At 44.2% G+C, this 18,936-nt stretch overlaps 1 protein-coding gene across 2 annotated transcripts in view; it reads right to left on the bottom strand.

Moving 5' to 3' along the window:
- Positions 1-18,936, bottom strand: part of LOC310752457 (venom factor-like) — a 70,069-nt gene that overhangs the window by 35,842 nt on the left and 15,291 nt on the right. For both annotated transcript variants that reach the window (XM_083592760.1, XM_083592759.1), the window contains 14 exons: positions 18,269-18,339; positions 16,966-17,051; positions 14,936-15,018; positions 14,461-14,551; positions 11,986-12,088; positions 11,778-11,898; positions 10,137-10,252; positions 9,804-9,950; positions 8,075-8,287; positions 6,553-6,747; positions 3,565-3,726; positions 3,316-3,445; positions 2,139-2,210; positions 895-1,095 (listed from right to left, as the gene is read on the bottom strand). In XM_083592760.1, the coding sequence (XP_083448886.1) occupies positions 895-1,095; positions 2,139-2,210; positions 3,316-3,445; positions 3,565-3,726; positions 6,553-6,747; positions 8,075-8,287; positions 9,804-9,950; positions 10,137-10,252; positions 11,778-11,898; positions 11,986-12,088; positions 14,461-14,551; positions 14,936-15,018; positions 16,966-17,051; positions 18,269-18,339 (1,791 nt within the window). The remainder of the gene's footprint in view (positions 1-894; positions 1,096-2,138; positions 2,211-3,315; positions 3,446-3,564; positions 3,727-6,552; positions 6,748-8,074; positions 8,288-9,803; positions 9,951-10,136; positions 10,253-11,777; positions 11,899-11,985; positions 12,089-14,460; positions 14,552-14,935; positions 15,019-16,965; positions 17,052-18,268; positions 18,340-18,936) is intronic.

Here is an 18,936-nt window from a genome sequence, read left to right on the forward strand (position 1 = left end):
CCACACAATATTAAATTAAAGCTTCTATAGTATCACCTTCATTGGCTTGTTTCTTTGACCTCCTCACACCTCCCTTTTTGTATTCTGCTTCAATTTGTTATTTCAGCAAATCCTTTTCATCTTTCCCAAATTTTTGTCCATAATTTATTAAGGCAATATAATTTGACCTTTCCTGCTTTCCCTCAGTATCAAACGCTGGCTCCCTCAGCCAGTAAAGTGAGATGAGCTCTGCAACCCCAGAGTCATTCGCAACTGGACTTAACTGTCAGGGGTCCTTTACCTTTTTAAAGGTAAAGGGCCCCTGGACGGTTAAGCCTAGTCAAAGGCGATGATGGGGTTGCAGCGCTCATCTCGCTTTCAGGCCGAGGGAGCCGGCGTTTGTCCGCAGACAGCTTTCCAGGTCATATGGCCAGCATGACTAAACCACTTCTGGTGCAACAGAACACCGTGACAGAAACCAGAGCGCGCGGAAATGCTGTTTACCTTCCTGCTGAAGCCTATTTATCTACTTGCACTGGCATGCTTTTGAACTGCTAGGTTGGCAGGAGCAGGGACAGAGCAACAGGAGCTCACCCCGTTGTGGGGATTCGAACCACTGATCTTCCAATTGGCAAGCCCAAGAGGCTTGGTGGTTTAGCCCACAGTGCCACCCGTGTCCCTATGTAACCTAGCTATGACTTGAGCAAGCTATGTCTCTTGAAGAGGTGACAAAAATGGACCCAGAACTTGAATTCTGGTGGGCGCAGGTGGGTCAGCTCAACACTGCCCAGGTCTCAGTACTGCAAGCCAGATTGGCACCCTCGTAGGAAAGGATTTTGCAGCTCGCTAACCAAGTTGTCCATCTCCCCAATATTGTGCCCCTGAATTTTTATTATTCACAAAAATTCTACTTGCTTCTTGCCAACTGCAGTTCATCTTCCCGTCTGTTTGCATCCTTTATGGTTCTGATGTAGCGGCAACATTCCAGGAATACATTCTGGCACTCAGTCTGATCCACAACGTATTGTGCCCGCTTCTCACAGCTGTGGCCCATGGGGTTGTCGTGCATTCCATCTTCACAGCACTTTCTTAGCACCCGATCCTGATATTGGCCGGCTGCAACATGCAAACATCATGAAATATCAAAGAATGTCTGTTCCCCACACCAGTGTTGTTCTACTACTCATAACAGGAGCCAGAAGAAAGCTAAAATACAGATAAATGCTATGAATGAGCTCCTAATTACCACATCCTATTCTGGTCTGCTTCCAGGGAGATATGAAATGTGCTTCGAATTTTTGCTAGTTTTTATAGATTGCCATTTTATGATACTGCTTTATTGCTTACATCAGGGCCCTTGGCAGGCTAATTCCCTTCCCTTCTTTTCCACAACCTCTTTTTCTCAACTCCAACAGCCTCCCAATTTCTATAAGTCCTGAATGTTACTACATATATGTCCTTAATAGGCCATCTTGCAGGTATTGCAGGAATTAATTGCAGGAATTAAAACTTCCATTTCCTTTTCAAGTGCCAACTAATATACTCCTACATACCTAGGAAGTCCCCCGAGTAAGCAGAAATTACTACCATTGAGGGGTGTGTGTGTTGCCCAATTCACTTCCAAACCGATAGGCAGTGGATTGCTTAGTGTGATATTAGAGAGAATGAGAGTCAGGCCACTGGTACAGCACTGTCAACTCTGACTGGCAGCTCCTCTTCAAGGTCTTTCCCAGCCTTACTGAGATATTTTTAAACTGGGGTTACTGGGGATTGAGCCTGATTCCTTCTGCATGCAGTGTGCATGCTCCTTCACTACACAATGAGGTCCTCCACAATAATTTCTACAGGAGAACTTGGCTTTTCCTCTTGTTGTTGATACTGAGGTACAATGAGATACTTGCTTGATGGACAGTGATCTTTCTCTGTCAGACACTAGCTTGTTCCTTGAGAGAGCAGGAACTGGAAGCCATCTCAAAGGGAGAAGAAAATCCATCCACAGTGGGGACCATGCATGAGTATCAACAATCAAGCTCCAGTGCTAAAGCTGAACAGGCACAATATTCTTCCTCTCTTGTGCCCATTAGATGTTATCTTTTCAATCTGGCTCAAATTATTTTGATTTCACATGGCAAATGGAGCCTTTGCCATGCATCACGTACCTTTGCTTGCTTTAGATTCAATGAGCTGTACAGAGCGGCGTCGGCGTCTTGCAGGCTGAGGGCACTTTGAATCTGGAGTAGAAAAGGGGGGAACAGGAACTAATTGTTTGGAACTGAAATAAGCGCCACTGTATTTTATTTCTTGTGGAGACTGACTTTATGCATGTAGACGTAAAAATGGTTCCCACCGAGTCCAATGGTGCTTACTCCCATGTAAGGCTTAACTACATGTTACACATGTCGCAATGAACTCCTGATAGCTGCCATTTCTCATTAAGATATCTTACAGGGGGTGCAATGTGTAGTATTGCTGATTGTCCTGGTTGTTGAAGCTGTTTCTTAGAAACAGCAGACGAAACAGAGATTCGTCACGTGTATTTGCATATCACACAGTGGGGGGTAGTGGGACAGTTCAGTCCAAGAACCTGCACCCCCACCCCACCCCCTGCCTGGCATCCTGGGGCATCACCTGCAGACAATGCCATGCTAGTGCTTGAGCCAGAAAAGAGTCTAGGCCCTGCTCTTAATAATAATAATAATAAAAATAATAATAATAAATTTTTATTTATACCCCGCCCTTCCTGGTTCAAAAACCAGACTCAGGGCGGCTAACAACAAATTTAAAACACTTAATTATAAAAGCAGCATAAAACACAGTATGAAAACATGAATAACAATATTCAATATTGAGATCCCACCAGACGTCAAAGAGACAAATAACTACCAAACTTTTAGAAGACATCTAAAGGCAGCCCTGTTTAGGGAAGCTTTTAATGTTTAATAGGTTATTGTATTTTAGTGTTTTGTTGGAAGACGCCCAGAGTGGCTGGGGGGACCCAGCTAGATGGACGGGGTATAAATAATTATTATTATTATTATTATTATTATTATTATTATTATTATTATTATTTTCAAAATTCAAAAATCAATTTAGGGGAAATAAGCTTTAGGTAATCCCCAGGGCTAGCTGGCTGAATTGGTCCTACTTGGGCCGGCGAGGAGGCCAGGGGAGAATTAGCTGTGGGGTCTCAGAGCGGGTAATCTTCATAAAAGGGGAGGGGGAGGGAAGAGAAGGGAAATAAAAGATCAGGCTGAATTCAAATTAAAGGTGAAAGGTCTTTCTCACACTGGAACTCCATTGCCATCTCACCAGCGCCAACACCTTCCCCAATAATACCTGCTCTCTGTGGCGTGGAAAGCTTATTGCTGGTCACCAGGGCAAGTCCAGCATCTTCAAACACACCCAGATTGTTCCTGCCACTGCCGGCTGTACATCCAATGTCACTCTTTTCCACTGAGTCCCATATCTGGTATGGAGGAGGCACAAGGTGATAGAAAAAATAAATGTATATGCCCAGCATGTTTCCAGTTGTAGGGGGAGCATCAAAATCCCACTGCTCCCACCCCAAGGAATTTCTCGCCTCACCTTCGTTTGGGTAAGTTTGTGCTTCCTGTTTAGCACATAGACGCCTTTGTCCACGGCCACAAGACCAACCCGAGCATTTGGATCGCCTTCCAGTTTGATTTTCATTTGAGTTCCTGGCTGGTGAATCCGGTTGTCTGCCTCAGTTGCACCTTTCACAACCAGCTGTTTGGACAAAGACAACCAGGTGGTTTAGTTTCATACATATCCATTCAGATATTCATTCCCATTTCCATCTGGGATTTTCCGCTCAGCTGCAATTAGTATATTTTGCACAAATCTGTGTTCTGTTTTGTATTCTGCTGATGTGGAAATATACATACTTTGAACTATTTCATATGTAGCACACAATAAACATGCATATCTCAGTCATCAACAGTTATTTACAAATCAATTACCGTATTTTTTGCTCTTATAAGACTCACTCTTTCCCTCCTAAAAAGTAAAGGGAAATGTGTGTGCATCTTATGGAGCGAATGCAGGCTGCGCAGCTATCACAGAAGCCAGAACAGCAAGAGGGATTTCTGCTTTCACTGCGCCAAACTTTTCCTCCTCCAAAAACTAGGCGCGTCTTGTGGTTTGGTGCGTCTTATAGAGCGAAAAATACGGTACTTTCCCTGCACATCTCCAAATAAATGAATTCCCAAAGGAATAGCCCTTTTAGTATTTTCCCAACAACAAGAGCCTTGCACACCACAGACAAAGTTTATTTAGTGGCTATGGGCCCAATCGCAAAGCCATATATGGCGGCAAACCTAACAATGTCTACTCGGAAGTAAGTCCTATTGCATTTAGCGAGACTTACTCCAAATTAAGTGAGGCTAGGATTGCTGCCACTCTTGCTACCTGGATTCTATAGTTCAGTATGAACTTGTCATTCTACCTCATTTCCCTTACCCAGGCATTGGGGAGGGACAGTTAAGTACCGTATTTTTCACTCTATAAGACGCACCAAACCACAAGACGCACCTAGTTTTTGGAGGAGGAAAACAAGAAAAAAAACATTCTGAATCTCAGAAGCCAGAACAGCAAGAGGGATCGCTGAGCAGTGAAAGCAGAGATCCCTCTTGCTGTTCTGGCTTCTGGGATAGCTGTGTAGCCTGCATTCGCTCCATAAGACGCACACACATTTCCCCTTACTTTTTAGGAGGGAAAAAGTGAGTCTTATAGAGCAAAAAATATGGTAATAAGTCAAGAAAACTTGGGATGCTTCTTTGCTACTTCTGCCCCCGGGTCAGGCCTGACTCGGGAGTGGAACTGAGGCCGGCTGGCAGTGTTGGGCTGCCACATGAGGAAGCTGCTTCTGCAGCTCCCCTGTGTGCCAGATATTAGGATACTGATGTTCCGTTTCAGGCCCCATCTAGCAAACTATCTCAAAGTTCTAGACAACGCTAAACACCGATGGGCATTTTCCAGGGCCCGCTTTAACGCTCTCCCTTCAGCTCTTCTAGAGGGAAGATACAATAAAATACCGATCGAACAAAGATTATGTCCCTGTAACAGCAATGAAATCGAAACCATTGGGCATGTCATCTTATACTGCCCATTATATCGAGACTCAAGAAAAGAGCTGATCGAACCGATTCTGAGGAAAATACCTCGCAGTACAGACGACACCTATATCAGACACCTCTTAGCTGACAAAGAGCCCGAAATTAACAGGTCCGTGGCAAAGTACTGTTACATTGCAACAAGAATAAGACGAGCAATGATGTCAACAACGGAGTTCAAATTGTAAACATCGAAGGAACGATAATAAACAGTAGCGACACCTGAATTGAATTTTTAAAACTTTAAAAGTCAAAACCTGGTTATAAATATAAGCACCAATTCTGTGAATTGGCCATATTTCTACTGTTATTTGTAGCACAATACTACTTTTAATGTCATATTTTTATAAATTGCTTCCTGGTCACTGACCGTATTAAAGACATTTGATTTGATTTGATTTGATGTTCCGTTTCACCTAAACAGATGTGTGGAGCTGTTGTATGTCACATGTCCGTTTACATTCCAGCACAGCTTGCTGGGAACTTCCGTTGTGTACAGCTTTTCCTTATGCTTTTTGCTCTTAGACATGAAGGAGAGCAGACATGTTTTCTTTGTCTTGGTGTATGCTGAATAAACTGCTCGTAAATATGTTTTACACATGCGTCTGTCCGCCCTTCTGTCGCAAAGAGTTAATTACTCTGCTGATTAGAGCGTGCTCCGGCTTCTGAAGAGTTTTGAAGCTACAGGTTGCTGTTTGATGCTGTTTCAAGGACCGGAGTTCGCCCGGCTACTGGCCAGTGGGCTGGAGCCAGCTAGGGGCCTGCCAAATGCCCCTGTTCCCTTGGATAAATCCCAACACCAGAGACAGGCCCTGAAGGCCCGACTTGGGCACAGCTTCCCTCCCCACAGCTCTGGCCTTGATGAAGAAGCCAGTCATGGGGGCGCCTCATTGCGCCCCCTCAAAAAAATGTGCCTGGGGCCACAGCCCCTCCAACCACCCACGCTACACCACTGCTTCCTCTATCTCTCTTGGCTTTTTGCCCCTGGATTAATGTTTTAGTTTGGACCCAAAAAAGATATTTGACAATAATCTTTCTATTTTTCTTTATAAACTCTAGTAAAATTTATGTTTCTAAAAAGAAAACTCCCTCACAAAATTCAAAGAAATGTGCATTTCCAAGGATAGCTGCATTTTGGTTCTCATATCGTATTAGGAAGTGCAAATTCAGTAAGTTTGCATTAAAATAAGAACTGAATTCATCTCCCTTCCCTAGTGTCAGGTTATTTACAAGTTATTAAAGGTGAATATATTTGCATGCATGTTGTTAGGTTCTACTCATTTTCCAACTAGAAACCAAACAGTTTTGTGGGGGAAACTCTCAAGTCATATGCTCTGAAAAGCTTTCAGTAGGGAAAGAGTTACTTTACACCCTTGATATGGCTGTAGGAAGAAGAAGGCTTGCGCTGATGTTGTAGGAATCCATGAGAAGAGCGACTTACCGTTCCCATGCAGGTATCCTTTACATCCACCCAGACGGAGTCGGCCACAATCTCATTGTTCGCCACTTGGTAGTAAGCCACAATCCGGAAGGAAGGGATGAGATCCGGGGTGATGGGCAAGGAAATGGTCACCAGATTTTGTCCTGGTGCTTTGGGCTGCCTTCCAACCCTGAACACCTTCCCCTTAGTCAAGATCTGATGGTTGAAGAAGCCATTATTGTTTAACATGAAGGGAGCTAAGAAGCACTGATTTGTTTAAAGACTATTTATTCAAATATGCTAAGATAAATTAAACAGAAATACCTGCGAAATAACAGATAGGCTACGGATTTAAATGTGTGAAATTATAAAACAATATGTTTAAAGTTAAGATGAAAATAGATAAAGATGTTAAGAGGATTAAGTAAATTTTATGAGATAGTATTTTGGAAAACGGTTACAATCATATACAATGAAATTCAGTCAAGGGAATTTGAGGAAGTCATTTCATTATGATATTAACATTGGACCAATTTCAGTTTGAGGAAGTCATTTAATTATGATATTAACATTGGACCAATTTCAGTTATGATGTGTGTTGGTTTGTTTGTTTAAAAATGTGGAAAATTAATTTTAAAAATTGTGGGGGGGGGGGGGAGAGAAGCACTGATTTGTTTGAACAATGTAATGCTGTCATGGAGAAGCTCCATTCAACAATACGTGTCATACAAATGTTTTTCTCCTCATGCAGAACTGTGACATGGAAGAGTTTACTTATTTTTGTGGGCTCCGTATAAGTGCCATAATCACATGAAACTGTCCTCAACCCACAAAGGGCCAGTGCTGTAGGAAAGATTGCTGAACCCTACTTATCCTTTAATTTTTTAAAAAAAAATTTTCTGGTACAGATTTTCCACATTCATACATTAACCAATACAACAATACATTGATCATTGACTTCCCTTCACCCCCTCAACATGGTTCATTTTCGTTATCAATTACTACTGAATATTCTAATTACTCCCATTTTTCTTTTTTCTCATTTTTTCTCTACTTAATTTATACTGCTTAATTTACTCTAATCCTGTTAATGCCTTAACCTGTTTACAATGATTCTTCGGATATGCTACAAACACTTTCCAATCTTCCTTAAAACTCTTTTCTTCCTGGTCTCTTCTTAGTTAAAGCTTGTTAATTCTACATGCGCCACAAATTTCAGCTGCCTTTTTCTCCCTCGTTGATACTGTTCCCTCCCTCCATTTCTGAGCATATATCATTCAGGCTGCCATAGTTGCATAGTTCAAAGTTCTTTTGATCTCTGGGTACATCTGACCCTATTATTCCTAAAAGAAAGGCTTCCAGTCTTTTTACAAAATACCTTTTAAATACCTCCCCTCATTTCATTATATAACACCTCCCTGCTTCTCCATGAGGACTAGGCACATGGCTGAGGAGTTCCCTCTTCCCTCTCTCACCAACACCTTCAATATTAACAGGTGTATAGAGACTTGGCCCTCAGGCTTCCATTCTGCCCAGTACTTACCATATAGGTGAAATATTGGATCTGATTCAGTACTTGTTGGTTGTTGCTCTTCACGTTGAAATTGATAGGCAAGTTGTCTCCAGCCTTGAGCTCCGTAGCTGTGACTGCCAAATGGAGAAAGTTTCCAGATCCTCCTTGGGTCTGGTACGCTGTAGCTATCATGGTCTTGCTTGCCTGACGTTCATTTAAAAGTTGGGGATCTCTGGTTTTTACCTACAGAAAATTGAACGTGTTGATCAGATCTCAGACATGAATCCATTAGTCCTTTTACATCCCACATTGTGAGAGAGGGTCCACACGGAGCACAGTTGAGTGTTTATTTATTATTATATTCATATTTATATCCTGCCCAGGGTGGCAATGTCCTAGTGGGGAGGAATTGGATAGAATCTTGGACCTATGAAGATCTATGAAACACCTCTGTTACGTAACCTGTATCTTCAGAAATAACTCCACTTTAATATGAATATTTGAAGTAACTGAAATTCAGAATACCCTTCCTCAAATATAGGATGTAGCAATTATGGAGAAATTATATATATACAGTATATATATCACTGCGTTCCCAGCTACCAGGCCCCACACAAGCTCAGGTCGGGTCCTGCACTGTGCCTGGAATCAATGGGTCAGAATGGTGGGTCTTTTCAGTACCTCAGGATAAAAAGAGAACAGTGTGGTCTCTCAACCCTATTCAGACCAATGAAGATTCACATTATAGATTCCTTTAAAGCACAAGTTATCTTGGCTCTTAGGGGAAAGCCACCTTAAGTAACTTATGAACTCCAGTCTGCAGTGTGAATGATGGCTGAACAACACGCCAAAGGTGCAGGTGAGATGGAATTGGTGAACTGCCATCAAAAGAAACAAGAAAATTAGAATATAGTTTGTCGGGATCTAAAGTTGAAGAGTAAACACTGCTACTGAAGTCCCAATAAACCACATGAACCAAGTCAGACTGTTGCTCTCAAGGGGAACATAAGAAGAGCCTGCTGAATCAAGTCCACCAGTTAATCCACAATCCTGTTCACACAGTGGCCAATCAGATGTCTGTGGGAAATTCATAAGCAGGTAAAGGTAAAGGACCCCTGGACAGTTAAGTCCAGTAAAAGGCGACTATGGGGTTGTGGCGCTCATCTCACTTTCAGGCTGAGGGAGCCAGCGTTTGTCCACAGACAGCTTTCCAGGTCATGTGGCAGCATGACTAAACCACTTCTGGTGCAACAGAACACCATGACAGAAACCAGAGTGCACAGAAACATTGTTTAACTTCCCACAACAGCTGTACCTATTTATATACTTGCACTGGCATGCTTTCAAACTGCTAGGATGGCAGGAACTGGGACAGAGCAACAGGAGCTCACTCCGTTGCGGGGATTCGAACCGCCGACCTTCTGATCAGCAAGCCCAAGAGGCTCCGTGGTTTAGACCACAGCATCACCCACATAAGACTCAAACACAATAGCACTCTCCTTTCCTGCAGTTTCCAGCAACTGGTATTCAGAAGCATATAGGCTTTGACCATGGAAACAGAGTATATCCATCAAAAATGGACTGAAACTGGGACCTCTATGCGTAGCATGCTCTCTCCCACTGAGCTACATATCCCCACTCCCTAAAAAAATCATAATTCAGTTTCTTTGGTTCTGTGTGCAGAAGATGCACACAGGAACTGCCAATAGCACAATTCATGCATTTGAAGGGAACTTGGCACGGCCTCAGGGGGACTCACTGTGATTCTGAGCTCTTGGCTGTTTGCTGGCGTGTTCAGGATCAGCTTGGCCGTCCCATCATTCTGGGTGGTTCCATCAGCTGCAATTGGCTCTGTCACCACAGGTACACGGGAAGCCGGGGAGCCATCAGGATTGGTGACAAACACCTAAGCAATTGAGAAGGAAGAGGTGAATGAGTGTGAGATGCAGCCATCTCTGCAGAGCCAACACCACTTTTCCCAAGACATCCGTGGATTTAAGAGATTTCCCACAGCTCCTTATGTTTGCTTCTGTGGATTTCCAAGAGCCTGGGACTGGGCCATGAAAGGAAGAGAGACTCAGGTGAACCTTACCATCAGTTCAAAGGGCATCCCCGGCTTGAAGTACTTGGGGGTTTTCGTGAAGTGGATCTGATAGGGCGATGTCACAAGGCTGATGCCAGATCGCTCAGTCACCACCATGTCGCTGCCTGCAGAAAGGAGAAGAAGGGACACAGAGAAGAAATGAAGCCAAGCAGGGAGAGAGAAATCTTCACAGTGTTTCAGAGCCAGGCTCTCAGCATTTGCTCCAAATGGAATAGCTCCAGTACACAAATGTCCTGCCCTCCAGGTGATCCTTTACACACCTGCTTGACTGCTTGACAGTGCATCGGACTGGCCGTAGGATCCTTGCCAAAGAACAGGTCAGCCCCTCCATACACAATGCTCTATGTACTGGCAGTAGAGTTGCCACCTGTCCCATGTAATACAGGATCATCCAGTATTTCAATGCAGAATGCAATGTCCTGCGTTGATTCAATACAGGACACAGTTTGTCCTTTATTTCTACTCTGCTGCATGCTCTCTCTCTCTGTTTCGTTCTTGTTTGGGATTCTCTCCAAATACCTGCCCCTGCTCCTACAGGGAAGGGATTGCCAACTTGGCTGGAGAAACTGTCTCACTTCTTTCTTTTCCTTTTTTCCCTCCTTGCTCCCTTTCCTTTATTTTACATATAAGCTAAACAAGCTATAGCTTGGGGGCCCCCAAAAATGTAAAGGAAAAAAACCAGGATGTACATTTCCAAAATATAAGATAAAAAACAAATAAAATAAAACCTACATACAGCAACAGTGTTTTGTGTTGTGTAGGCTCCTGTGATCCTAGCCTGCTCCCTAAAATATCATTGGTTTGCTCATTTCTATGGGAGCATATTCACCCAGTGCTTTTCCAGCTGCACTGGCTCCCAGTGGAGTACAGGGTCAGATTTAAGGTGCTGCTTTTGACCTTTAAAGCCCTTCACGGCCTAGGACCCTCGTACCTACGGGAACGCCTCTCCCGGTATGCCCCACAGAGAGCCTCAAGGTCCATAAATAGCAACACCCTTGTGGTCCCAGGCCCTAAGGAAGTTAGATTGGCCTCAACCAGAGGCAGGGCCTTTTCAACTCTGGCTCCGGCCTGGTGGAACGCTCTGCCTCATGAGACCAGGGCCCTGCAGGATCTGATTTCTTTCCGCAGGGCCTGTAAGACAGAGTTGTTCCACCTGGCCTTTGGCTTGGAGCCAGTTTGATTCCCTCCCTCCCTCTCTTTCTTTTTTCTTTTCCTTCTCCTCCTGCGATGAGGCTACATTTTAATATTTTAATGTTCCATTATTTTAATGTATTTTATTTTTGTTCTTAAGTTGTAATCATTCATCTTGTTTTTATTATTGCTTGTAAGCCGCTCTGAGCCCGGCCTTGGCTGGGGAGGGCGGCGTATAAATAAAAAATTATTATTATTATTATTATTTCTATATATAGGGTGCCTACATTCTGCATGGACTGGTTTCGTGACAACATGTGCAAATGGCTTTAGACACCTATTAGCTCCATAAATTACCATATAGCATATATTCAACACAAAAAACAGCAACAATTTGTTGTTGACAAAGGTCAGCTGGACATATAAAGGGCCCCATTACCTTCAGTAGCTTAGGGCGTCATCAAACCTCAATCTGGCCCTGTTTGCATCATAGCTCACCTGAGTCAGTCATCACTGTCACAGAGACATAGAGGCAGTGCCCAACCAGCTCGTTGAGGTTCTGAAATCGCTTCTGCAGCATTGCTCTTGTCAGCACAGCTTCCCCTTCCCCGTCTGTAATCTGGAAAGAAAGGAAAGCAAGAGTGTAAGCAAAGTGGCACATATGCGTGTGCGCGCAACAGAACACACCCACAGGCACCTATCTTACTTCAATTCTCTTGAGTGAATCTGGAATACTGTGTTTGACATCATCTGTTTTCACTCCAAAGAGGACAAAGGCCACACCCTCCACATTCTTCCCATAGAGAAACCTAAAAGAACAAAAATGAATTGCAGGGGTCAATTTACAGAGGACATGGCTCTCAGCAGCTACCAGCCATGAAAGCCGTGTTCTACCTCCACTTTCTGGGGGCAGCATAAAGATGACTACCAGTTTCAGAGAATCACAACTGGGGAGACTGCCCTTGGGTGATTCTGTAGTGACCAATATAACTCTTGTAAGCTTTTTTACTTAACGTTTTGTGTTTTAGCTGATATTATTTAACTTCAGTTAACATTACAGTCGTACCTTGGATCCCAAACGCCTTGGTACTCAGACGTTTTGGCTCCCGAACACAGCAAACCCGGAAGTGAGCATTCCGGTTTGCAAACATTGTTTGGAACCCGAACATCCAAAGGGCTTCCACAGCTTCCGATTGACTGCAGGAGCTTCCTGCAGCCAATCAGAAGCTGCGCTTTGGTTTCCGAACGTTTTGGAAGTCGGACAGACTTCCGGAATGGATTCCATTCGACTTCCAGGTACAACTGTATACTGTTTTGTTAACTGCCCCGATCTTCCCCTTAAAAAAAAAAAATTACTGACAGTTTAGATGCTTTCCTTTCCTGTACAGTGGTACTTCCAGTTGCAGACGGGATCCATTCCAGAGCTCCGGTCAGATCCCGAGGTTTCCGCAACCGGAGGTGCCACTTCTGCGCATGTGCATCGTGCAGAGCACTTCTGTGCATGCGCAAACAGTGAAAACCGAAATAATACTTCCAGGTTTGCCGTTTTCACAACCCGAAGTTTACATTATCCAAGGGTAATGTAAGCTGAGGTTCCACTGTAATTGCATTTTAAAAGCTGAGAAAAATGTAACTGTTTTGCAGACTCCAAAATTTCTCTGCAACTTGCATGTTCAGCTCAGTCACGGGATCGGGCAGACTAGGCTTGCTTCCCCTTTTCCAGGCTATGTCGGTCGCACCCTGGTGGTGTTATATCAGTCACAATGCATGTAAAACACATTTCTGTTAATACCACATTTCCTTAATGCTAAGAACCTCAAAGCAGAGAATAAAGTTAAAACATACTGAATTTCCCTTTCATTTGTTGGGAGAGATGGAGTATGTGTTTTTTGTGACAAATGTAAGACACCCAACATATATTTTATAGTCCTAAGTTCATCTGCTTTTCTTCCTAACATAAAATTTCTGGTTAGTTCACCAAATGAGAAAGCAAAACTATCAATATCAGTGTCATTAACCTATTATCTTATTTTCTTGGGAAATTAAAGATCTGTTTTCAACGTCAAATGGGGGTAAGTGTGTGAGGGATCAGAGGACTGCAAAAAGCAGGAGACCGGTGGCAGAACCATAGGCAGATGAATGTTTAGATATATTAAAGGAACTGCAATCGCTGGTTATTATTATTTTTAGCATTATGTTGCAGTGATATTATGTGTCTTATGTGTGGTTATTCTGATACAGTGGTACCTCCGGTTGTGAACAGGATCCGTTCCGGAGCTCCGGACGTATCCCAAAGTATCTGCAAGCAAGGGCGCCTGTTCTGCACATGTGCGTGGTGCCATAGAGTGCTTCTGCTCATGTGCGAGCACATAGAGTGCTTCCAGGTTTGCCATGTTCGCAGCCCGAAGTTTACATATCCAGAGGGATACGTAAGCAGAGGTACGACTGTACTGTACTTAGAATGTTGTTTTTTGTATGTACCACTTCGAATACAGATTTACCTGTGGAAAACATAGTCTATTTATAACAGCAGTGACAAGAATGACAATGAGATCAACTTGCGGAAGGGGAAGGGGAAGGGTTCAATTCCCTTACCTATCTGCCTCTTATGATGTTTTAATAGAATTTCCTACCTCTTCCCTTTATAAAAGAACGGGTGTTGATAAGGTTTTTACTCTTAGCCTTTGTCCTGTGATCCCAGGAGATCTTTCCTCTCCCCTCTCCAGCTGTTCTAAACTCTAAGAGGGAAGTTCCTAGTGAGGTAAAAACAACTGGATGGGGCCCCCCAGTGGCTGCTATTTACAGTTTTTAAAAGGTTCACATAGCAACCCAACTACATGTGACATGTATTCTAGCAGCCAAAGCAGGAAAATTATAGGTTCCTTTTAGCCAAGCAAATCTATTGATTGTTACAATCTGGAATAATAAGTTTCAGGATAGTATAAAATCGTATATTTTCTTTTCTGTAATATAATGAAAACATGATCTTATTCTCTCCCCCTTTACAATATCTTCTCTTTTGCTTCTTTGTATTTTGCATTCTAATGTTTCTAAACATTCAAAATGTTCCAAATAAATGTGTTTAAAATCATACTGTGAATTCTTGTTTTTCTGGACGTGATAATTTCATGTTATGCAGGTAATACCTCGTCTTTACCTTTCCATAGTTGCAGACACCCACCTTGCAGTGATATCCACTCTGAAATCCTTGTCGCTGTCAATGTAATAAAACTTATCTGATGGCTCCACTATTACTTCAAAGCTTGGCAGTACTAGAGGGAAAAACAGGGGAAGAACATATAAACATTCATGGAAAGATGAGAATATATAATTGTAGTGAGCTTTCAGGTCAGTGCCAGCAATTTCAACAGTATGAGCAATTCCAAGTGTCATGGTGGAAGACCAATGGGAGTATTCCCTGGGAAACAGTCAAGGGGAGCAATTCAACAATCCCTCTCAGTGCACTGTTCTGGGGGTTCTCGCGACCCCTTCACAAGCCAACATCAGGAGCAGGGAGAGGGGGGAAGGCCAGTTGCACAAGTGGGCAGGGCTTTCACTGGCAAGATTCATCTGTTGAATCCAACCCAAGGGATTAAAGAGGAAACAATGCCTGTAATGGGCCAGGGGAAATGCTAAACAGAGGTGGTCCTCCTTACCATATTCCTTGACGTCAAATTGCGTGGTGAAGGTCTCCTGTGGGGAGTCTTGATACTTGGCCACAATCTTCCAGGTCCCCAAACTAGAGAAGGGAAAGGAAGGAATCTTCACTGCTTCTGCTTTCTCAACTCATGATATTAAAGGTGAAATGAGAATGGGCTGCAGGGTCTCTTCTCCCCATGGGTGAGGTTAGAATATAGTCTATGTCCCTTAATGCTCATTCCCCCCCAATGGTGGTCGGAAGTAAAATGGTGCTTAGAGGCCAGCAGAGAAAAGCACCATGGCTGAGAGAGGGGGGTGATTATGATACAGTAGAGGGGAGAAAGTGCCAAAGTGCCACTTTGCTCTACGTGGGACTCCCTTTGAAGGTGACCTGGAAACTACAACTAATCCAGAATGTGGCAGCTAGACTGGTGACTGGGGGCAGCCGCCGAGACCATGTAACACCGGTCTTAAAAGACCTACATTGGCTCCCATTACGTTTCCGAGCACAATTCAAAGTGTTGGTGCTGACCTTTAAAGCCCTAACAGCCTCGGTCCTGTATACCTGAAGGAGCTCTCCACCCCCATCATTCAGCCCAGACACTGAGGTCCAGCTCCAAGGGCCTTCTGGCGGTTCCCTCACTACGAGAAGTGAGGTTACAGAGAACCAGGCAGAGGGCCTTTTTGGTAGTGGCGCCCGCCCTCTGAAACTCCCTCCCATCAGATGTCACTGATATAAACAACGATCTGACTTTCAGAAGACAACTGAAGGCAGCCCTGCTTAGGGAAGTTTTTAATGTTTGATGTTTTATCGTGTTTTTAATATTCTGTTGGGAGCCACCCAGAGTGGCTGGGGAAACCCAGTAAGATGGGCGGAGTATAAATAATAAATTGTGGTGGTGGTGGTGGTGGTGGTGGTGGTGTTGACTTCCCCCTTCTTGTTCCCGATGTAGAGCTTTCCTCCCATGCTTGTTCCAGCCAGATGGGTGGGGTAGAAATAATAAATTATTATTATTACTGTATTATTAAAGCTGGCAGCAAGATCCCATCAGCAACTCTCTTTGCTGGCGGTACTCTGTGAAGAACCCCAAAGTGCCATTTTGGAGCACGGTGGAGCACTGGTGACTTCGGGCCTATTGGACCCAGAGCCCCAAGGACCACCCAAGGGGTCCTATCTTCAAGTCTCTCAGCTGCACCTCAGCAAAATATGTGTAAAAACCCACTCCCCATCCTCCGCCCTGGCCAGGGTGAGTGACAGGCCTTTGGGTGCAGTGTTGGATCTGCCACATGACTGCTGCCTGATCAGGGTGGGCTTACTCTGCCCAGCCACATTCCTAGTCATACACCCCTGAGATAAGCCATATTGGGCTCAATGGGGAATACATGCAAAGGACTGTGCTGTTTAGCTTGGAGCAGAATGCCTGCCCCAAAAATCTTAAGATGTGGATATGTGGAGGATGAGATCACACTCTCACACCCTATCTACATGTATGTCACAGGGTGGTTGTGTGTGGTAAAGGGACCCCTGACCATTAGGTCCAGTCATGACCGACTCTGGGGTTGCGGCACTCATCTCGCTTTATTGGCTGAGGGAGCCGGCGTACAGCTTCCGGGTCATGTGGCCAGCATGACTAAGCCGCTTCTGGCGAACCAGAGCAGCGCACGGAAACGCCGTTTACCTTCCCGCCGGAGGGGTACCTATTTATCTACTTGCACTTTGACATGCTTTCGAACTGTTAGGCTGGCAGGAGCAGGGACCGAGCAACGGGAGCTCACCCTGTCACGGGGATTCGAACTGCCAACCTTCTAATCAGCAAGCCCTAGGCTCTGTGGTTTAACCCACAGCGCCACCCACGTCCCCTGGTTGTGGGTGGTAAATATATACTAATATTGATGAGAGCTTGGATTGGTTTTTTTTTGTTTCATATGCAACCCCCAAAAGAAGGATAAAGGGCACTTTGTACATTGATGAGCTTTCTTCTCCGGCTGCTGTTTCAGCTCACTTTCTGTACAAATATGCTGCATGGTAGTATTCATGGTCAAATACCTGACAATCTCAGGTAAGTTGTAAGGCCGGATGTTTGTTGAAGTGGGGCTGATGGAACTCTGGCTGACAATAATGCCATCTGGTGTCTGTGAAGGAGAAAAACATGTTTCAATGACTGCTGAAGGAATGAAAAATGATTGCACTCAGTATTCATAATGTGGAAAAACAAATTCTCTAGATAGGTAGCGCTTTAGTTCTAGACTACCAAGACCCGGATCTCGGCTTAGCCACAAAGCTTCCAGGATGGCTCTGGCCTAAACCGTTGTGAAGATAGTTAATTTAATTAATTAATTAATTAATTAATTAATTAATTAAATTAATTCACACAGTGCTTTTTGAGGAACTCCTCCACAAAGTGGCTTTCCGTATTTGAAAACACCAATCTTTGAAAACACAAAACCAGTAGCAATAAGCAATAACACATTTAAGAATCGCCAGCCTTGCTTCAATTAGCTATCCTTGTAGTACAAGAGATGGGGCCAACCTAATCTCTACAGCAATCATATTCCAGTACGGCTGAAAAACAATACAGGGCCGGCCCATGAGGCAAGGTGAGGTGATTGCCTCAGGAGGCAGGATCTATAGGACCAGCAGGTCCAGTCTCCAAGGAACGTATTCCCTGCTGCCACAGAGGCAGCTATAGCTGTGGGATGCTCCTTGAGGCCAGATCTACCCCTGTACAGGGATCTCTTGGCAAATAGGGCTTCCCTTATTCCCGCTGTAAATCTTTCTTTTCTCCCCCTTGTTTCTGATGCAAATCTTCTCTCACCCCTTCTTCCCTGGCAGAGGGGCGCCATTTTGTGGTTCACCTCAGGCGCCAAAATGTCTTCCGCCAGACCTGCTATTGTGTGTGTACTCACCACACTAGTCTAATTGGCTTTACTAGCAAACATTGAAGCAGGCACTCTGAACTAGCTCTTAAGATGCAGGCAAGAGGACAGAAGAGGATAACCCCCATATTGCCACTTTGGGGTGATTAAAGGAGGAGGAGGAGAAATAAATGGTTGTGTGACTGAGAGGAAAAGAATAAACAGCCTGATGCCCCACCTCCCTCATCCCAGTTCTCATCTTGGTGAGATAGTTCCCCATTATTCCACTGCTGGGGTGAGCCAGCACTGCCAAGGTCTGAAATGGCATTTAAGGAGTTATGAAAAATGCCCATGCTTCCTAAGAAAAGCTACACTGAATGGCCATCACTCTTTCTGCGAAATCGCCGCAGAACGTTTAGTGAAGCACCAACCATCACTGCAATTTCAGGCGGCCAATGCTGTACTCAACACACACACAAATATATGCCTCTCACCTCAAACTCAACAATCACAGGCTTATCCAAAAGTTCCATGTTGTGGCCCACAGAAAAGACACGGTAGCGCACTGAGAAATAAAAGAGAGGTATTTTGAGTTTGAAAAGAAATAGAAAGGGGGGAAAAACATGAACTACATCCATCCTACACATTTGGTCTGTGTGTGTGTGTGTGCGCGCGCGCGCTAGCGCTCACATCCCTATTTTGAGATGTACAAATCTTGCAGGTTTTTCCTTCTTATTGTTTAAAGATAAAAAATACCAGAAAATAAATCCATTTCTGGTAGTGGACTATGGCATGGTGAAGGTGCACTGCTCACCTGACCTCCCTCTGGCTGAGTCACTGCCACGTAGCAGCAGAGAGACGAAGGTGTAAAGCCAATCCAGTGCTCCTTCTGGTAGTCTGCACTGTGTCAGCCTCTCCTCTCCTCCTCTTTGGGGCAGTATGCAGCTACAACTCAGCTGGAGGGAGGTCAGGTGAGTGCCACAGTCCCAACAAGCTGTCTGTTACTCTCACATCCCATGGGGTGCACATCCATTTGCTTTGTTCCACGGTTGCCTCTTGCAGGAGAGAGGCTGCTGGTTCTTTAAAGAATACAAAAACCTACAATACCTGAGGGATGATACACAGAACTTTTTCAGACCAACTTGAATGTCAGGTGTGTGTG

This window comes from Podarcis filfolensis, assembly GCF_964270895.1.
Source record: "Podarcis filfolensis genome assembly, chromosome: 17".
NCBI classification, from domain to species: domain Eukaryota; kingdom Metazoa; phylum Chordata; class Lepidosauria; order Squamata; family Lacertidae; genus Podarcis; species Podarcis filfolensis.